The sequence below is a fragment of the Sebastes umbrosus genome, chromosome 4 (genome assembly GCF_015220745.1).
Source record: "Sebastes umbrosus isolate fSebUmb1 chromosome 4, fSebUmb1.pri, whole genome shotgun sequence".
NCBI classification, from domain to species: Eukaryota; Metazoa; Chordata; class Actinopteri; order Perciformes; family Sebastidae; genus Sebastes; species Sebastes umbrosus.
The window spans coordinates 35,931,848-35,954,490 of NC_051272.1; the positions used below are offsets into that span (position 1 = coordinate 35,931,848).

The 22,643-nt window shown below is 41.2% G+C and overlaps 1 protein-coding gene across 1 annotated transcript in view; it reads right to left on the reverse strand.

Moving 5' to 3' along the window:
* LOC119487018 (cytosolic carboxypeptidase 4) overlaps positions 1 to 22,643 on the reverse strand; it is a 167,487-nt gene that overhangs the window by 123,780 nt on the left and 21,064 nt on the right. Inside the window, 3 exon segments of the mRNA XM_037767639.1 lie at positions 314 to 460; positions 3,109 to 3,172; positions 15,401 to 15,474. Coding sequence (XP_037623567.1) covers positions 314 to 460; positions 3,109 to 3,172; positions 15,401 to 15,474 — 285 coding nt within the window.

Genomic DNA, 22,643 nt, shown 5'->3' on the forward strand with positions numbered 1-22,643 from the left:
ATATACAGTATATAGTATATACAGTCTGTAGCCTTTGGTTTATTTGTCAAATGTTGCAGGGCCAGTGATTTTGAGTGGTGGCCTCTGCTATCCTCTATTGGTCAGATAATGTGTAATGGTGATAATATGTATGAGGCTGTGATTCCCTGCTGTGTTACCAAAAAGTCCAGTGGTTACACTATGAGTCATCCTATCAGCATGTCTTGTTCCTGATGATTAACTTGGCTCTCATGTATCTGAGGTTTGGTTTACATTTGGGTTTTCATCCATCACCATAATATTTTTTGCTATTCATCTTTTCATCCATCCTCACCTCTGTGTCCAACTTTAGCCAGCAGGTGCAGCAGTGGCAGCAGGAGGGTGTAGTTGGGACTGAAACTGCGGCCGGTGTTCACCAGTGCAGTGAGCAAGGCCTCGCTGCCACCTTTACTGATCATATAGGTGATTCGACGATCTGTACCTGAACACAGAGAGAGATACTTGTGGAAAGGATTCCAAACTACTGCAAACAACTAGTACTTTGTTAGGCAGAGAAAAGCAGTTTGATTTAAAGGGAAGGATGTGTTTTCAGTGGTGTTACAATCGACACATCATTTGTGGTGTTGGCTCCGTAAGCAAATTGGATTCTAAATAAAACGGGGACTGTGAGGTTTAAGTATTGACTCTCAGCATTAATTTAAGCTTGCGTCCATCCACAGCAGATGGACTGTTTAATATTTGAGTGTTTCCAGCCACCTTCTTTCCATGAGCATTTTCAATTTGCACATAAAAAGGGTGTGAAGGCCTTCCCTTGGTCCTTATCAAGAACATTTAACAATTAATAATAATTTAGCTATAAATAAAAATTACCTGGCTACTGTGAGTTTACATCACATGATGAGCTTTACACCTGCGGCAGGTCATGCACCCGCGCTTCCTCTGGCATATTTTGTTGGTGAAATATGCCAGAATACACATGTTTTAATAAATACTGTAACACACGGTGAGAGGGATGAGAGAAACATCTGTTACTATCGTCCCGACAATGACTCCTGACAGTTAAACCTGACTTGCTTCTCTAAAACGGAAAACTTCAGGATGTGTTAAATAATCTGTCAAACGGTCATGACTATATCACATGAAACAATAAATACAACTTGTCATAAAAAAAAAAAAAATGGTCGCTTTATTGAATTTACTTCCCATGATCAAAAACAGCTTTCCCGGTACAATGCTGCAACAGTATGACCAATCCAGGCAAATATTTGTGCTTCTGGTAACTGTTTGACGTAGTCGGGCAAATCAGACTCGTAAGGGCTCAGAGAAACTCGTCATGTTACTTTCGTCCTGCGTTACTTTTGTACCCGCTCTCCCCTATTCTCCCCTGTCATTCAACACTGTGAACTGTCGACTAAATGGAAGTTTCTTCTTATTTGGGGACAGACTGTCAAATGTAAAAAATATATATATATTTGGTGTCTAAATTATACTGATTTTGTCTCTCTTAGAATAGTTATTATTGAAGGGAAAAAGAACAACATCAATGTAACAGCTGATTCCCAACTTTACAACAGTAGTGTATATTCACACAACAGGTGTGGATGGAAACAAGCATTCGTTCACATTTTGTTTTGCCAGATATTTGATCACTGTCCAGTAGGCGTGTGCGATATGTCGATATTAGATCGTGAACGATTCAAATGTCTCTACGATCTGACTTTACAGCAAAATCGTAGAACCGTGCTACAGCGTACAGTGCAGTTGCTGGTAGTTTCAAGTAAGCGGCGCGCGTCAGTGCAGCGGCTCTTCGCTTCTAGTTTGGTGCTTATTTGTGTGAATGCTGGATTTGCTTATCCAGTTTTGTCAGGCAAAGTATGTGTATAGTCGTCAAGACTTAATCAACATTGGATTACAGCACAGCACCACCGTCACAAGCGACTTTCAAAGGACGCGCGACATACCGACGGACATGTCCGGATCACAGGGGATGCCGGGCGGGGCTGCTGGCTATAGGCTAAAGAAGCAGACACACAAACCACCGCAACCAAGCATCTTTCTCTCTAACGCCAGATCCATCGTTCACAAAATGGAAGAATTGGAGCTACAGAAGGAGGCTAACACGTCCACCAGGGACTGCTGCCTGATGTTAATAACGGAGACCTGGCTTCACCCGCTGATACCCAACGCTGCGGTGACCGGTACAGTAAGAGCAACAGGGGACGGACTCTGTATTTATGTGCATAATGGCTGGTGTCCAAACAGACGTATCACTGACAGTCACTGTTCCCCTGATTTAGAGGCTCTGTCAGTTATGTGTGGACCCTTCTATCTGCAGAGAGAGCTGACAGTAGTGATTATTACGGCTGTCTGTATTCCACCTGTGGATCTGTGTCTAATCAGCTACCTGATTTACAATTCAGTTCCTTTAATGTTATGTAGCAAGAGTGCACTTTACTTGAGTGTTGTTGTTTACCTTTTGAAACCAATGTTCATTTTGGGATGGGATTTATGCAAAAGTCTAAACCAAGTCAATATAATTGTTGAATATTCTTACTTTGCAGAATTGCACACTTGATTAAAATCTGTTTGGCCTTAAAGATCTGTTATTATTTTTCCTTATGTTTTATTAGCTTATAGGGCTGGATTTTTTTTAAATGGGGAAATTAGTTTGTTTGTAATGTTCAGTAACGTGCAAAATTGTCTTAAAAACCAGCATGAAACAAAAAATCGTGAAAAGATCGTGGATCGTGATCCTGCCTGAAAAAAAAGTCGTGATGTGATATTTTTGCCATATCGCCCACCTCTACTGTCCAGATACATCACCTGAACTGTGTACTGCAAATTATTTATTTTTTATTTTGCTCATTAGGACTTGAGAGAGACTTATGGGAGTTTTTTCATGCATAAAAGGGATACATTTGAGAAGTTTAAAACTCATTGCAACCCAGTTGTCTTAAGCAGATTAGATTTCTCACTCTCCTGCATCAAACCTGCTCCCCTCTGTTCTTTGTCTCTCTACCAGCTTTTACACCATCCCTGTGTTTATTCCTGGAGAAAAAACAGTCAGTCCCCTACATGGTATTGCCATATCAAATGCAATTAAGTGGTCGAGATCGGATCTCAGCTTACCAGCAGACAGAAGCTCATCCAGGACATTGAGGATATTTAAGGTGCTCTCCACATCCCCTGCATTCTGCAGAGACAAAAAACAGACAGAAAATAAATGCAAAAAGTTATCTAATCTGAAGATAATGCCTGACCTCAACCAGAATGCTGTATACATCTAATCTAGATGAATGCACTGAAACATACTCTTTGGTGGCTACTTCTTTTTGTTTCAAGTTTTAGCAAACATTCAAGGAATGAATGGGGCCACAAGTGGCAAGTATCTACCGTGATGGGACCACCGCAGGCCTGTGTGGGTGTGAGGCCCTGCCATTCCCCACTACAAACGTATGTGTAAGAAGCTGTAGAGATATAGGTTTGCATATCTGATGTCTCATTTACTCTACATATTGATGTAATGGCACTCTTCCCTGAGGAGTTTCTCATCGTAATGTTCAAATTGGTCTCAGTGTGACTGAAGGTGTATACTGTATATGGTTGATTGAATTCTGCTGCTTCAACAGAAATCTTTGGTGGTTGGCCAAACATCACCCTCATTAAAATGTGTGTTGAAAGAAAAGGCTTCCTCCAGTGGCCAACAATCTGCCAGTTTAAATACGGACAAACAATGCAGAGTTGTGTTGAGTTACTGTAATGAGAGACAGTTGCTAAACACAGAGGTAACATCATCTCTGATTATGGCACACGTTATGTCCAATGTACCAACTGTAGCCCCCTGCACACCTACTGCTGCAGCCAAATAAAAACAGAGAGGGTTTGGGTTTTGGGTTAGCATGTCTCTGACAGGGCCTGGGGACATGGCTTCCTTAAAGGGACTCTATGTACGAATCAGAAATTGCTCGTTAACAGCGACACCTGTGGCTGTTAAGTCAACGAAAGTCAGCGTCCTGTTGCTCGTGCTTGTGCTGGCTCTACATAGACATGAACGAGCTTCGTTCAACACAGTGTGGCGACACACGTCAGCTAAAACCACAATATCACTCTATATTTCAGCTGCTTGGCAGTAATGTTAGCTGACCAGACGAAGGTCTCTCCATGAATCAATGCTGATACTGTGTTCTCCTGCTTCAGACTCCCGTCTTCTGCAGTGTGTAGTGTGCGCACATGCACGTAAGAGGTGGAGTGAGTGAGAACGAGCGCGGTGTGTGAGTGAAGGCAAGCAGGCAGGCAGAGGAGCAGAGTACAGCAGGGACTCCGGCCCTGGAGACCAAAGCTACGGTCTCCCCTGTGTTTTCTGACTGCGGTCGGAAGGCTGGAGCAGGAAGAGTTGATACTGTTTAACAGACGGGCTTCACTAGATAGAACTTTGCGGTTTTGGTGCTTCCGTGTAGTTTGTGTTGGACCAGCTCGCATGGGACACCGACCCGATTTATACGTGTAAGAAGTTACAAACAGTACCTTTAAATCTAATGTGTGTGTGAAAGAGAAACTGAAGGCTTAGTCAGCATTCAGACTGAAAACAGCCCTTAAAACAAGACAGGGGGCTGCGTTGCTGTGGGAGAGTTGCTTAAGGCAGTGGTTCTCAACCTGGGGGTCGGGACCCCCAAGGGGTTTGCAAGATCGATTCTAGGGGTCGCAAGATGGTTGTGGAGAAAAAATGAATAACATATTTTAGACTGGGGAATTCTATATTACATCGCCTGTACTAGTAGTAAAATAACATGGCTTGACTTGAATACATTTTATTGAATGTACAGTATTTGTGAAAGTCAAAGTGTGCATGCGCATGAGTTTCTCTCTGGGGATTTCCGGTGGGTCAGGGAGAGAGAAAGAGTCACGGAAGGCATCAAAAATCCACAGTGCCTGGAGCACTTTGGACGTCTAAGAGCTAGCTGTTCAAACTAAACTAATCTGGGGGGTCGCGAACACCAACCTGATTATTCTGGGGGGTTGCAACTTAAAAAGGTTGAGAACCACTGGTTCAAGGTGAGCGGGGCTGGAAACAACGATAACAAAGTCTAGTTTTATGTGTTTGTGTGTGGGATTTTTTTACATTTATATACAACGATAACTATCTTTGTGTTCATTGAAATATATTGTTTCGTGGAGAGAGTCATTTATATATTAATCACATATAATTTTTGAATCCTTCTGTGTGCATTCATTAATATTGAGACTGATCTGACCCCATAATCTCTATCCTATGATAATATAATATGTGCCACAGTGTAAGCCCACTTAAACAAAGATCCTGGCTGATGGGTGTTGGATTCACTCCCAGCTTTTATCCACACAGGTGGCCACAGCTTCACCCACTGTTCTGTAAGCCATTCCAAATGCAAGCTTGTGTCTCAGCCAATGCATCACACACACGCACACACACACACACGCACACACTGTGGAACAGTTGATAACACAACCACATGGCAGGTGGATGAAGATATTAATGAAGCACATCTCAGCTTTAAGAGCTTACCGCACTACAATAGAACTGGATGGTGCCAATTCAAATTAGTTGTGCTTGAAATTAGATGATATATTGAATGCCGCTTTAGAAAGACTTAATAAAACATAAAACTGTCATAGATATTTTGTATATGTATTCACTTACGTTTCAGTGTGTAAAATTGATCTGAAGAACCCCAGAGAATGTCCAGTTAATGTAATAATGCACAACAATATCAGAACAATAGGCCTACTGTATTAGGTGGAGAAACAGATATGGTTTTATACACATTGCTGTTATGCAGACTGAGGGCATTTAACTCCAATCAGTGTCTGCTTTATTACCTCCGCCAAGGCCGGAGGCCTAGGAAGGAGGTTATGTTTTCACCGGCGTTGGTTTGTTGGTTTGTTTGTTTGTCTGTTTGTCTGTTTGCAGGATTACTCCAAAAGTCCGCAATGGATTTGAATGAAATTGTTTGGAGGGGTGAGGTTATGAACAATCCATTAGATTTTGGCAGCGATTTGGATCATGATCCGGATTCAGGAATTTTTTTAAGGATTCCGATCGGCCAGAACATTAAAGGCTCCATATCGTGCTCATTTCAGGTTCATACTTGTATTTTGTGTTTCTAACAGAACATGTTTACATGCTGTAATGTTAAAAAAAGAACTTTACTTTCCTCATACTGTCTGCCTGAATATACCTGTATTTACTCTCTGTCTGAAATGCTCCGTTTTAGTGCATTTCAATGGAATTGCAATGGAATTGCGTTGCTAGGCAACAGTTTGGGTCCATGTTTACTTCCTGTCAGCTGATGTTATTCACATACACTGCAACAGGAAATAAACTGTGACACATTTATAATGTTTACATTAAAAACCGTGTAATGGTCTAAATATTGTATATTTGTGACATCACAAATGGGGGGGGGGCAACTGTAGATTCTGCGTTTTTTCACATTAAACTCTGTGAAATAAAGTTGAGTTTGACTTACTTACTTACTTACTTTGACTTTATTGTCCACCTTAGTGGAAATTGCTGATCTCAACATAAACAAAAATACACGTGGATGATGGCGCAAGCTGAACGGAGAGGGGGTGGGGGGGGGGGCAATCGTACTCGGGCAGCTTGGCGGAGGTCTGCGCTCTCAGAGTTCCATTCTAGTTACCGTTTGCGTTTATATTTGTAAACTACTGTACATGTGTCAGCTGTTAAATGAAACAGAATTGGCCCTTCTCTGTACCGGTGATCTCTCTGGGCCTTTAAAATGTCAGCTTATCAGTATGATGGCTTTAAGACACCTGCCGCAGGGAGGCTTAAACAGAATGAATGACAACTGTCATCGCTTCATTATTTACCATCGAGGACATTTTACTTTTTGTGCGATGTACCGTAAGGCTGGAGAAAGGAGAATGTGTTGAGGGTGTTTCTAACCAGGACAGCTGGAGGAACCTCTGTCCTGAAGCAGAAGTCCAGACATGTTTAGACTAAGTTATAAACTTGGATCTGGGCAGACTTGAAGGAAAGGTGATGCCTAGATGCAATGCTGCATGAGAAAGTACCAATACTGAAATAATAAAGGTGATTATAGTATGCAAAAATGCCTTTTTGCCCATTGTTGCTTAGGATAAGTCAACAGCTGGCTCTCAGTATAAAAACAAATGTTCAGACAGAGGTAATCCGCTACACACCACCTCCATTCATAACGCTGTTAAATGTCACAAAGCTTTTACTGTACATTGTTTCTCTTTGCTGTGTTAGCTGCCCACGTGGTGGTAGTGTAGTCACAGTCACAGTTACATGCTTATCATTGGAATACAATATCACAGCATACAGTGGTGCGCTTTCAGTCATAGAGTTTCCGTTCATGAGCTGTCTGTCTAAAGATAGAGCTATCAAAGTCTATCTATAGAGATATATATACACGTTGTCTCAACTACTCACACATACACAGCATAGTCAGAGCAAGAGCATTCATATTGAGCAATAATGTCGTGCCCCAGGCAAGCACTTTTATGCATTTGCTTTCATTATAATGTTCCCTGTTTCAATTATGTTGCATGTATTTGCACACGCGTGGGTTTTGCATTATAATTATGTTTATATTTCAGTTCCATACCATTTGATCTTCAACTCATTCAGTACACCTACAACTTTTATGGACTGTTCCCTCTGATATTTGACATGCACGCATAGGGTCACACTAGGACAGGGGTCAGCAACCTGCAGCTCTGGAGCCACATGCGGCTCTTCAGCTCCTCTCCAGTAACTCCCTGTGGATTTATAAAAATGGAAATGAATAACTGTTTTTTGTTTACATATTTTCATTATTATTGATCATTGTTGTAGGTCTATGGTACGATGGTACGATGGAGTATTAGGGACACATTGAGGGAAAAAAAATAAATCTAAGATTTCGAGAAAAAAGTCATATTACAAGAATAAAGTCAAAAGTTTATGAGAAAAAAAGTTGTAATATTATGAGAATGAAGTCATAATATTATAAAGTAGTAATTTTACGTGTTATTTTATTTTTTTCTCGTAAGAGTTATGACTTTATTCTCATATTATGACATTTTTTCTCGTAAAGTTATGACTTTATTCTCTTAATATTACGACTTTTTTTCTCGTAAAGTTATGACTTTATTCTCGTAATATTACGATTGTCTCTTTGGCCCTCACTGCATTAGACTTATATACTATATACTTAGACTATGAACTGTGTTACCTTCATCACAATGATCAAATGTTTTGCAGCTCCAGACAGATTTTTTTTTTTTTTTTTTGTCTAAAATGGCTCTTTTGATAGTAAAGATTGCTGACCCCTGCACTAAGACAACAGTGATATTTCATAACGAATTCACTTCACTCAAATGCAACTGACACAATCTGTGACTTCGCTGCAGGTGCAAATGAAATTGGCACAAGGCTTTTGCATCGGTTTAACTTTGGCGAAGCTACAATGACTTCACTGACAGCTGAAGGGGTGTAGAGTCTTCAGGAGTAAGAGATTGACATATGCGTGACCCCCTCCCCCCCAGCAATAAACACTAGCCTGAGTCCCGTTTCCCCCCAGACTCCACAACAGAGCTGGTCACTGACAATCACTTGGTTATGGAATGACGGTGGTCATGGAAACCAACGTTGACTGTCAGTAGGAAACGAAAAGCTGTGCCCCGTGCTCAAATCTGACATTTTGTTGACCCGTAAACCCACGTTTGGTGCATTTTCTGAAATGACAGATATGCTGTCGTTTTCCTGCGTCCAGTCTTGAATCTTCATCTGCCAATTACTGGTGTGACCAGACCCCTAATGTTGATGAGAGACCAAAGGATATGTACAGTATTATTCATCTTTTTTTATATCACCCCACGTACCAAAGCTCCAGTGTCAACCACAAACCAAATTATGAGAACCTGATCTACAGCGTACGCAAAGTGGATCAGGATTCGCTGCCCTGACCTTGGCAAAGATAAGTGCTGAGTTAAACTTCATACACATGAAGAAGGATTTAATATCAGCCTCTGCTCAGCTAGTTTGTGTTTGATACATAGAGATGCTGTTATACATAGACTACTAACAACATGTGCCATATAGGCTTCGGCCTTCTCAGCATGTCGTCAAATCGAGCAGGTTGCATCTTAATGTCGGCCCGGACTACATAATCAAATTTAATACCGATGTTGCTCCAAGATGTTTATTTTGCTGTTGAAGAGGTGTATAATCCAGGGAACTCATTAACCCCTAAACAATCCAACGGACCCAGCCCCTATTCTGTCTTTTAGAGGTCGCACCGGGCTCAGTTTTCAAGCTAGAAAACTAAGTAGAAAAACCAAGAATCCATTATTACCTACCATGTCATGCTAGCTAAATAATGCTACAAAGTTACACTCAATGTTGGTGAGGAAAAACTGGCATGGCCATATTCAAAGGGGTTCCTTAAAGGGACTGTTTGTAACTTCTTACACATATGAATCATTGCGGGTCGGTGTCCCATGCGCGCTCGCGTGTGGCTACGCTGTTCAGACTCAGACTCCAACACAAACTACAGTGAAGCACCAAAACCTCTTGGTTGTATCTAGTGAAGCCCGTCTGTTAAACAGTGTTAGCCGCAGTCGGAGGACGCGGGGGAGACCGTAGCTTTGGTCTCCAGGGCCGGAGTCTCTGCTGTCCTCTGCTCCTCCGCCTGCCTTCACTCAGCTCGCTCCACCTCACGTGCATGCCTGCCGACTCCACACTGCAGAAGAGTTAGTTTAGCTCTGAAAATATCTAGTGAATGTTCAGTGGACGTTTGTGCAGAAATAACTGCTGCAGCTCCTCCAGACCAACAGAGGTTTCCCGTGTCTTGTGAAGTGATGGGGCTCCGCAGAGAGAAACGTTATCGTCTCCGACCAAAACTCCGGTGTCTCCCCTGTTCCCTCCGGCCGCGGTCGGGAGGCTGAAGCAGGAAAAGCCAACACTAGGATCAGCAGTGATTCATGGAGAGACTTTCGTCTGGTCAGCTAACATTACTGCCAAGCAGCTGAAATATAGAGTGATATTGTGCTTTTAGCTGACGTGTGTCGCCTCACTGTATTGAGCGATGCTCGTTCATGTCTATGTAGAGCGAGCACAAGCGTGAGCAACAGGACGCTGACTTTCGTTGACTTAACAGCCACAGGTGTCGCTGTTAACAAGACATTTCTGATTCTTACAAACAGTCCCTTTAACCTCTGACCTCAAGATATCTGAATGAAAATGGGTTCTATGGGTACCCACGAGTCTCCCCTTTACAGAGATAAGCACATTATCCTAATCCCATGCAGGTTTGGTATAAAACCATGCAGATGTTTGCATGCAGTATAAATGTGTTATTTTGGCCTGTTCGAAAATAATGTATTTGAATATTTCTGCATACTGGGGTCCCAAAACAGTCTTCGAATTGAATAAATGGGGTATGACTGGTATAGTTAGACCATTTTTTGAAACTTGACCTCACTGTATAAAATGACCTGTGGTGACCTCTAGGATAATCACAGCCTCATGAAACTTTATAGCCACAAACTAAAGACCTAGAGCATTCAGAGGATGGATGGCTTTCCTAGCTACATGGACAATAAGGGGGTTTCTGAGCAGTTTACACAACAGAAGAGCTCACCATCTAATCGCCGAAAAATGCAATTCTTGCAGAAATCTTCAAAAGTCAAAAGGTTTTGATACCAAATCACAGCATGGCTTTTTCTATGGTGTTCCTCAAGGTCTTGGTGTCTTAATGTGGTATTTTGGAGGGATTATTGATCATTTTGATCAATTCTCGAGTGGTAAAAAAAATTGTTAAATTTAGCACCAAATCTGTGTAACAAATGGTATCAACCCAAAAATTGCTGCAACAACTTATGATACATAATAGAGCATGGGAATGGACATCATATACAGTACGACTATAATAATGTTCTAAGCCCCTATACACATACACAATTTATTTAAATTTATTACCAATTAATTTGTATTTCTTATTTTTGACTAGAACATTTGACACAGGTTTAATTCAACCAATTACTATTTTTTCATATTTTGATCACCGTCTTGCCACTCAAAAAATAAAAGAGGAACAACCTCCTCTGCCTCTATGGACCGATATATTTATATTTTTATTTATTTTTTTCACCCAATAACAATGATTAATTTTCGTCAAAATAGTCTAAAACACAACTAGTAAAGGGTTAACTAATGTCGGGGGGACCCACCTGGACTCTAAGAGACTGTTTACAAATGAGCCGCGATCTCATTGTATTAAACCCAGCAAGCTTGTCTTGCTTTCTTGCAGGGATAGCGGGAGGCATTGTCACGGCTTTAATACTGTCCAGGAAGTTCTGAGCATCAAACACGTAATTTCCTGCATTCTGGTGAATTTTTATGAACGAATTTATAATAGAATAATTTTCTGTTGTTTTTTTACTTTTTCAAAACCAAACACATTGACAAACAACACATACACATACCCATTAAATGACAAATGACAGTACAAAGTCTACAAGACAACAAACAATATACAAATCAAAATTCAAATTCAAATTAAATAGACAACAAAATAATGTAACTAAACAAAAACATTGAGAGACACAGGACAACATTTCACCTTAAAGTGGCAATCTCAAAGACTTTCATCTAAACAATGACTGTTAAGTCACTATCCACAGCCAAATAAGGCAACACAATGGTGACCAAGCCCATAGCCCACCGATGAAAGTACCGCAGTACCCACACACCTACAACATTACAAATTTTCCCTTTTATATACATGTAAGGCAGTAGCCTAAATCGGTAACCAGGTGTCGCTGTTGCGCTGTCGGAATGGAGCAATCATCCATGTTTGTCCCTTACAGGACACCGTAGTTCTGAAATCCAGTTACCTGTGGGACGCCATTTTTTTCTTAAGTTTGCTTTCCCCGCTTCCTAAGGTAAGCATGGCGGCCCACATCATTGTAAAATGTATTAGTTAAAAGCACTCTTCCAGTTAATCTGTTCAACTAAAGTGTTAATTAAGATGTTGACTTTCACTTTGGCGTGAGTTGGAAAAGTCAGAAGTTATGTTTTGTATGTAAATAGGTGCCGTAAGGCAACTGGCCGGCTTACTGTGTACGAGCAGAGCACGTATTTTCTTCTCAGTGGAGAAGAAAATAGTGCAGGCTGGAGAATTAGCCTTTTCAGTTATTGTCTGCTATCTGTCTTGTTGTTTCATTTAAATTATTTTCACGTTAGATCTTATGTTAAGAGTGCCTTGTTTAATTCTATGTGTAGCACGTTATTTTCAGTGTTAGATTATTATTTTACTCTGGTTACTTTTGCACTAGAATATATTTCCTCATGGAAGTTTACTTTGCTTTCACTGCTTCGTAAGGTTGTGGACCAGCGGCAGAGATGACAGCCGATGTTGTGGGCGAATAAAGTGTTACCGGTCTCAACCACAATCCAGAACTCCTGTGCCTTGATGTTTCCTTTTCTCTGCACCACACCCCATCACACATTAAGAAACACAACGCAGAGTCCCAGGGGCGTGCAGAGAGGCTCCAGCACGCGGGTTACATACACACTCAAAAAAAAAGAAGTGGAACCATGCACACACAACTCCGAAAACCCGAAGCTTGCGTCAGCAAAGACACTCCAGACTACTAAACTCTCAGCACAACTCCACTGTTTTCAATCAAAATAGATATTCTAAATCAACCAGGACTGAAATCTTAAGGATTGCCACTTCAAAGGTCCCACATTGTAAAAAATAAGATCTTCATGTCCCCCTTATTATAAAGCAGATTTGAGTGCCGCACAAATACTGTGAAAGTATCAGGCACACTCACACAGACAGCACAAGGAAAGGCAAAGGGTTCTTCAAGCATTACAAACATCCAAACATGTTCCAGCAGAAACACAAAACACAAGCATGAACCCGAGAATGGGCACATTATGTGACCATTGAAGGTCTTATATTGTAAAAAGTGAGATTGTCATGTCTTTTATATTATAAAGCAGGTTTAAGTGCTTTATAAATACTGTTAAATTATCAAAACGCTCAATATACGGAGAAATACACACAGCTCGTATTCAAAAATTGTGCGTTTGAAACAAGCCGTTAGGATTTCTGTACATTTGTGATGTCACAAATATACAATTATATTGATCATTACACTGTTTTAAACATAAACATTCTAAATGTGTCCCAGTTTATTTCCTGTTGCAGTGTATGTGAATAACATCAGCTGACAGGATGTAAACATGGACCCAAACTGTTGCCTAGCAACGCAATTCCGTCGAAATGCACTAAAACGGAGCGTTTCAGACAGACGCTGAATACAGGTATATTCAGGCAGACAGTATGAGGAAAATAAAGGGTTTTTTGAACATCACAGCATGTAAACATGTTTTAGTAGAAACACAAAATGTAAGTATGAATCTGAAAATGAGCACGATATGGGACCTTTAAGGATCATGTGGTCAAACAACCCCAATATAGGAAAATTAGACAGAGACACAATCAATTTGATTCAACGAGAGGTTTTCCTTATAATCCAAAAAGAGTTACCATATCTTGTAAAATATTTTACTGTCATTCCTCAACTGGTAAATTATTTTCTCTAGGGGTATACATTTATTCATTTCAGAGATCCACCTTGGAAATGGTGGAAATGTTTTTTATTTATATGATATAAATTAAAATACAAAACAAAAAGGTTTCTCAGTGCTTCACTTGTCACAGAGACGCCCCGTGGTGGCCGCAGACTCGAGTCATAAGCAGCAATTCTCCTCCGTCACACACTCAGAATCTTCCCCCACACATGATTTTTCTAACAAAATGTGTCATGATGAGTCCACGAGTGCTGTTTTTACGTCTCGTGTGGACGGTGCACACACGCCTCTGTCTGCACTCAGTGTCTCCTCTCCTCATCCCTCTGTGTGTGTGTGTGTGTGAGTGTAGATATAGGCTTTACTTCAAAGTCACGTTTGTGGGCCCTCTCCCCATGAAAACGGTGGCGTTTCAAGGCTGACGGATCCGTGGATTACACACCCCCTTTCCAGCAGTACAGTTTTCCTTATTTATCAATACATGTTTATCATATTTCATCTTTATTATAATATATAGAATATTTACAATTTGGGGGTGTGAGGTACGAAAGCTCAGTTGGACAAGCATTGCCGTGCCGCCAGCAGCGAACGACAGATGAACAATTAGTCTACAACGACAATCGATGCAGTGTCGACTAGTAGCGTCGATAGTCGACTATTCTGTGAAACCCCTAGTCAGTGAACCCCGAGTTAAGAATTTCTTGTCAAACTAGCTCCTACATGGTTTTACTAAATTACAAAAAAAAAAAATATTTCTCACTTACGTCCAGTGGTATCGAGCCACGTTTTAAGTTTTGGTTTTACAGTACATACTCTGAGGTTTCTGTCTCCTGTCCAATACAATGGAGGTGAATGTAATTTGAATTTGTGAATTTATCTATCTGCTCGATTTCTGAAAATGTCTAGAATGTTTTTCCATGTTTCATGCTTTTATGAAAAAGTGAACATCATTTTCACATATCACCTGGACTATAACCCCTCATCAGTAGTAACATGTTTATATGGACAGGCGTATATGGAGTCAGAGTGGGAAAAAATATAAAATAATGGATGAGCCTGGTAGAGAATTCATTTCTTTGGAAAGTTTTTTTGATTTTTTGTATTACTTTGTGTTTCTGCTGCTTAGAGAGTTATTTACAACTGCCCCAATAACAGAATGCTATCCAATGCAAAATTCAGAACATTCTGTCAGATACAAACTGCACAAAGTTACGTTTATTCTGATAAGAAATGTTATTATTGTTGTTAGTCATATAATATATCATTTTAAAGCTTGTTTTGTTCCCTTTATGCTGGAACTATCCATGGGCACATCAAATAATCAATATGAAGCTAGTTATAAGCAACTGGTAGATAGATTATAGTCCAAGCTTCACAATGATATATGACTTCATGATATTCTGTGTAGGTGACCCTCTTTTATACTGTATGTGTGTAAAATGGCAAAAAAACAGAACATTTTAATGATGGAGGGATGAAAAAAGGAGCGATAGCACATAGAAAGCTACCATTGCTGTAATGCTATCATGCATTTTCCAACACTAGAAACACAGACCTAAAATCCCTTTGAGACATGGTCCCTCCAAAGTGGCATGACGGACATATTTGGGATTCAGGCTCATGGACTATTATTGCCTATGCTGGCTCATATGATAATCTCACATACTGTGCATTGTATTAAATACTATCTAAACTACTAACCAAAAAGTATGTAGCCCCAAATGAACAGCTCAGTCACATGATTAGTTCTGCAACAATGCATTTCAAATAGCAATGAACAATACCAAACAACACACTGTGGATCCTTACCTGCAGAGTGGAGAGGAGGACCTCCAAGCCGCTGCACGAGCTCGGGGAGGCTGTCATACTTGCTCGGCCTCGCTCTGTGCCGGACAGACGAACAGACACAGATACAATAAATAGGCAGACAGAAAGGTAAACAAATTGTTAGACAGACAGACAGACAGGCAGGCAGGTAGGTAAACAAACTGTTAGACAGACAGGCAGACAGAAAGACAGGTAAACAAACTGTTAAACTGACAAAGACAGACAAAAAGACAGGACAGGAGCCCTCAGATGGATGAAGATCATTGTCGGGGGAGGCAGACAGAACAAATCCAAACTGCGTCCTCACCACTGTGCACACAGCGTCACACACACATGAAACTTAAAGCATCTGTCTCTCTCGTATTCTCTCTCACACCAAGACAGGCGCGTACATGCCGCATCGCCGTGTCTAAGGAGAGAGAGTGACATGGAGACTCCCCCTGACTTAACTTGGTTAGCAATACCTCCCAGGGGAGGGTGTGTGTGTGTGTGTGTGTGTGTCACTGTTACATGCATGTATATTCATTATGTGTACAGTATGTGTTTGTCTTCTGTGTCTTTTTTATATCATCCTGCCACACATTACAGTACAAATATAGTAGAAACTCCATTGTTCACGTGCTTCCTATTGTTAAAATACAGGCAAAGTGTCTTTGTGCATTAATTGCACGGGGCTTTGTTTATATTGTAGAACACTATTGGACACATGAACATCAATAAAAGGGGTTAAATGGGTGGGTAGTTGTGTCTGAGTGCGTGCACTTGCTCTGTGCATGTGTAACCCTATCCCTCCAGGATAAAGCGCTTCAGAAAACATTTGTGCCGCAGTGTTGAGAAGGCTGCCACTATAAAAAGACCTTGACAAGGCCAGCTGGGCAGCTGCAGGACACAGAATATGTTCGGTGGAAGACTTCAACCAATAAGGGTTTTGATGGCTGTTCTAAAATTAACCCTGAAATTAGCCATTTTTTTATGGTAATCACCAAACTCTAACATAAAAAAAAATGTATTTTGTTCAGTGATTTCTGCGGTGTTATACATAGCACAGAGACAAGCCTCTGAAACCAGTAAATATACCTTTATACTATAATAAGAGACTTGAATCAACACCTCTACTACTGTACCACAATGGTTCTCAAACTTTCTGCCATGCCCCAATTTGGAAACAGAACAAACATCACGTCCTCCATTGTCCTGTGTACCAACCCTTAACAACATTAGATCAGATTAGATCAGATCAGATTAGATCACATTAGATTCAACTTTATTGTCATTGCACATAGTACAAGTACAAGTACAATGGAATGCAGTTTTGCATCTAACCAGAGTGCAAACTAGTAAAGTGCTGATAAAACAATATATACAAATGAGGATATATTGGTATATGTACATAGGCATACGCATATACACAGATTGTAATTAAGGTGCAAGTGATCGACATGTGTTATATTCTGATAAATAAGAGCTTAAAATGGCAGTAGGCAGTATATTTTTGGCATCATTGGGTATAAATTCCAAAATAACCTTTCAGCATATTGTAATTCAAATGTTCTGAGAGATAACTGGACTTCTGCTCCTCCTCATGGCTCTGTTTTCAGGCTTTAGAACATCTAGCCCGTGACGGGAGACTTTGACTAATCACAGGTCATTTCAGAGAGAGAGCGTTCCTATTGGCTGTGCTCCGGTCATGTGACCGGAACTTGGCGTTCCTTCACCAGATTTCACAATGGCGGCAGCGTCACAAACTTTCTCATTTTACAGCTAAACCGTGCACTACAAGATGATTCTGAAAACATCTGAGGAGAGAAATAGGCATTAACGAAACAGAATATTGATTCATATTTGATCAGTGCTGCCTAGTTTGACCGTTTGGTCGGCGTTCGCGAGTGATTGACAGCCGGCTCTCATAGACGGCAGCTGGACAGCAGACCTCAGATCAGCTCTTACTGCTTGTTTTCCTCCGGTCTGTGAAATCTTGCAGATGCCGTTAGGTGCACCGGAGGACACCAGAGGACACAGAGGAACATGATTTTTTTCAGGTTACCTGTTTCATGTATCACGATATAGCGACCAATTTATAGAAATAATTTTTTTTTTTAAATCATATTTGCTCCAATCTCACCTATTTCAGCTTTAATTATAAGTTGCACACTGATGAGAAATTGAATAAAACATTTTATAAGAGTATTATAAACAATAAATGATGTATACAGGTGGAGTTATATCTATACACAGAGAGATTTTGTACATATAGCTATATGCATATGAGACTAAGTGAATATATATAAGATAAATATAGGAGGGTAGATATGTATATACAGGTGGAATTATAAGTTATATATATACAGGAGAGGATTGTACAGATAAAAGTAAATACAAAGAGCAGTGGAGGTCGGTGAGAGAGAGTGTGTATAAGAACCATTGGCCAAGAAAAAATTCCCTTGGAGACAATTAAGTATATCTTATCTTATCTTATCTTATCTTACAGTAGGTCTCTTTCCTGCTGAATTGAAATGATTAAGATCAAATTGCCATTGTATTGTCAGTGTGACAAGTGGCAATCATTAGTCAGTGACTGAGGGGTCTGTCAAGCTGCCTGGGTGTGGAAAAAAAGACATTCAGAATAAATCCACTCAGTGCTTTTTAAAGTTGGTTTGGACGGACGGGTCGACAAGACGTTGGACTCTAACGTGGGAGATTGCCATTCGTTGTCCTGTTTCCTGCCGACAGTCAAAAACTGGTTGTTTCTTTTGACCATTGACCGTGATAATTATATCTATTGGGTAGTTAGGAACATTCATTTAGAGGACTTGTTGTGTTGGTATGTACGGTATCTGATGTGTTCAAGCTTCCATCTACAGTTCAGGTCAGTTCTTCTCATTAGAGGTGATGACAGGGAGGTCTCTGTCACATTACTTAATGAGTGCTCGCTCCTCTCCGGCTCAAATGTTCTATACTCGGTTGGTGGCATCAAGTTTGTATGAACTCTTGACCCTCATCTTCACCTCCACTTCTCCCTTCACTCCTCTCTCTGTGCGTGTGTGTGTGTAGCAGCCTGTTGACTAGGACGTTTTAGCAGCAGCAATAGGGAATGCTTGGTTTACAAAAGGTCTGACAATGTCTAACCCCTGTCTCCATTCAAAGATGGTGTCCTGTGTCAGATGTGAGTTTAACCAAATTCTACCACCAGAGGGCGACATAATGACACTGAAGTGGAGACAATATAGACACTATTATATTATTTATTTATTTATACAGGTGTTTTTCTCACATTGTTGATAAGTTATAAAACCATCCAGACATTTATACATTATCAGTTATTATTTTATGTTAATGTGCTATGGATCTGTGATGATCAGAGACACTCCAAACAGAGTAACTATTTGTCTCATCCTGTCTTTCCCCTCATCAGCAGCAACTCTATCTCTATTTTCATTTCTTCCCTGCCAGTGTGTGTGTGTGTGTGTGTGAGTAATGGAGACAGACTGGGTCAAGCTGAAGGACACACTGATTATACCCATCTTTAATCCTAACTTTCAACCAGTGAGCTCATAGCCAGCTTTCCAGTCCACATGAACTTTACAGCGTGCTCTCTCCTCATAAGGTCACACACACACACACACACACACACACACACACACACACACACACACGGGTAATCCCAACATGGCATCAAAGACACAGACTTCCAGACACATGGAACCACTCAAATAGGCCTCGTCATTCCCTTCGGGGGCAGAATGCTAATCCATTCGTGAAATCATGCACACACTTCTGTCCCAGACAGGATTCCCCTGGCTCAACACACACACACACACACACACACACACACGTATATACTGCACACACACACACACACACACACACACACACACACGCATTGATCCATTTCCTCAATAATGAGGGAAGACCCTGCGTGTTGCTTCAGCTGTCTCGTTAAGCTATTTCACTGATGCCTACAGACAGCAGGCTGTGACAGTGATATGAATCTCTGTGACTCTGAGCCAATGGCATAAGCTTTAATGGTCTCAACATTGCTAGGGGTTTGGTATGTTGCACTTGCATGACTGATCTAAAATTTGGACCCTCGTCTTCGGAATTAGCAGTTTCAGAGATGTTGGTAGTTACAGGCAATCAGGAGAAAATAATCATTTCAGTCAAAGGTTGAAAAAGAAAAATATGTACTTTGTGAGATCTCGCCAAACATTTTCATTTAGGTCAATGTAAAAAATATATAAACTGGGAAAAAAAAGTTCAGAAACTTGTGTTTGGTGGATTATTTCTCTGTTGTTACAATGCTAATTGGCATTGTATTTTACATCGTTGGAAAGCCTGTTTATTTACCTTCACAATGATGTTCAACTTGTAAGGATCATGCATTTGTGGGATGAGCAGCACAGCTGATTATGTGGGGAGCGCCCAAGAAAAATTTGCCAAAATGCTCCGTCAATGGTAAACAGTGTATTCTCCTGTTGGTATTGACTCTTGTTTTGAGTTGTTTGGTGGATTGGATGATTGAACTCTCTATCAGTAACAAGGAACAAACAAGACATATTGGCTATTTTACACTTTATTCATTTAATACACCGTCAGGAGCCTCAGTAGCGGTGGAAGATCCATACGCAGCCACAACAGCCTGGCACCTCCTCCTCATGCTGGTCACCAACCTGGTCACATGTTGCTGTGGGATGGTGTTCCATTCCTCAACCAGGATTCGTTGCAGGTCAGCGAGCGTGGTTGTGTTGGTCACTCTAACACATACAGCACGCCCAAGCTGATCCCACAAGTGTTGAATTGGGCTGAGGTCTGGACTCTTGGCAGGCCGTTCAGTTCTCTCTACTCCCACATTGTGGAGGTAGTCTGTGATAACCCTGGCTCTGTGAGGGCGAGCGTTGTCATCTTGGAGGATGAAGTTAGGTGCCAGACTGTGGAGATATGGGATCGCCACTGGCTGCAGAATCTCATCTCGATATCTCACTGCATTGAGATGGCCTTCAATGATGACAAACCTTGTTTTGCCAGTGAGGGAGATGCCACCCCACACCATGACACTGCCCCCACCAAAAGCTGTTACTCCATCGGTGCAACAATCAGCATAGCGTTCTCCGCGTCGTCTCCATACTTTGACCCTGCCATCCAACTTTGGCAGACAGAACCTGGACTCATCACTGAACATGACATTCCCCCACATGTTCAGGTTCCATTGTTTGTGTTGTCGACACCAGCGCAAACGGGCCTGACGGTGAAGGGCAGTCATTGCAGGCTTCCTGGTAGCCTTATGAGAATACACTGTTTACCATTGGCAGACCATTTTGGAACATTTTTCTTGGGCACTACCCACATAATCAGCTGTGCTGCTCATCCCACAAATGCATGATCCTTACAAGTTGGACATCATTGTGAAGGTAAATAAACAGGCTTTCCAACGATGTAAAATACAATGACAATTAGCATTGTAACAACAGAGAAATAATCCACCAAACACAAGTTTCCAAACTTTTTTCCCCCAGTATATATACTAGAAGTGCACTCGGAGAACGCAGACCTCCGCCAAGGCAGGTTTCATGTACGTCGTTTATAATTATAATTTATTTGGTTGAAATTAAATATATATTGTTTTAAAGTTAACAGATTGTTTTGTGTTATGTTAGAGACCTGAGTTTAATATGTCAAGGAGAGAAGGCAAATTCCAGATTGTGGATGCATGAATAATGTAAGTTAAAATGATCTCATTTATTGTTTGTAATTTGTATTATATTTATGATATATATAATATCCTCTGTTAATGTTTCTTTGTATAGAACAAATCATCCACCAACTGCCATCAAACTTAACCACCTTGACTACAATAAACCAGATGAGGGAGACTAATGTCTCATTTGTAATGGCCAGATCACGAGTAGCTCCTCTAAAGCAACTGACTATACCCCGCTTGGAGCTATCTGCAGCCCTGACTGGAGCCCAGCTGAGTAAACTGATCAAATCTGAACTGACAGTCCCCATTGACAGAACCTTTCTGTGGTCTGATTCCACTGTGGTACTAACATGGCTCCTATCTGAATTCTGCAGGTATAAGGCATTTGTAGCTAACAGAATTGTGGAGATACTCGAACTAACCTCAGCCAGTGAATGGAGGTATGTGGACACAAAGCAAAACTCTGCAGACGATATCACCAGAGGTAAGCCACTCAAAGATCTAACTACCACACATCGATGGCATAGAGGTCCTGCATCCCTTCACCTTCCTCCTGGTAAATGGCCTGTCTGTCCTGCTCCTGCTACCGAGCTAACCACAGAGTTGAGGAAACCCCTTTTTGTGGCTTCACACAACCCACTAAGCCATTTGACCTACCTGATCCAAAGGGATACAACACCTGGACAAACCTGATAAATGCCACATATCAAAAGATGCAAACCTCAACCTGTCATTTAAGTCCTGACCCAGTTAGCATATCAAGAACCAAAGCAGAAACTGCACTAATCTCTCATGCCCAATTCGAGAGTTTCCCAGAGGAATTTCAGGCACTGAAATCTGGCAAAGAACTTCCCCCACATAGTCGTCTGTCGCTTCTCTCCCTTGAGTTTGATGAAACACTTGGAATCATAAGAGTTGGTGGCAGACTGAGACACAGTAAAGACCTCGAACCTGATACCATCCATCCCATAGTGCTTGACCCTAAACATCCTCTAACACAACTGCTGATTGAGGATTATGACATGCGACTCCTTCACCCAGGACCTGACAGGGTATTTGCTGAAATACGCGGTACTTACACACTTCAACTGGTTCCCCGCAGGGCTGTGTCCTCTCAACCCTGCTCTTCATCCTCTACACTGATGACTGCAGGTCCGACCAGCCAAATTGTCACATGGTCAAGTTCGCAGATGACACAGTCCTCCTATCTCTGCTTTCAGGCCCTTCACAGCATCACAACTCATCTCTTAATGAGTTTGTGGAGTGGTGTGACAACTCTCGCCTTGAACTGAATGTGACCAAGACCAAGGAGATGGTAGTGACATTCTCCTACAAGCAGAGAGATCTGGCTGCGGCAGTCACCACTACTATCCACGGGAACATTGTAGAGACTGTTGTGGAATACAAGTACCTGGGCACAATCTTTGATAACCTGCTGAAATTTTCCTCCAACACAGAGGAGATCCTCAGGAAATGCCAGCAGCGACAATATCTCCTGAGGAAGCTCAACTCTTTTGGGGTCAGCAAGGA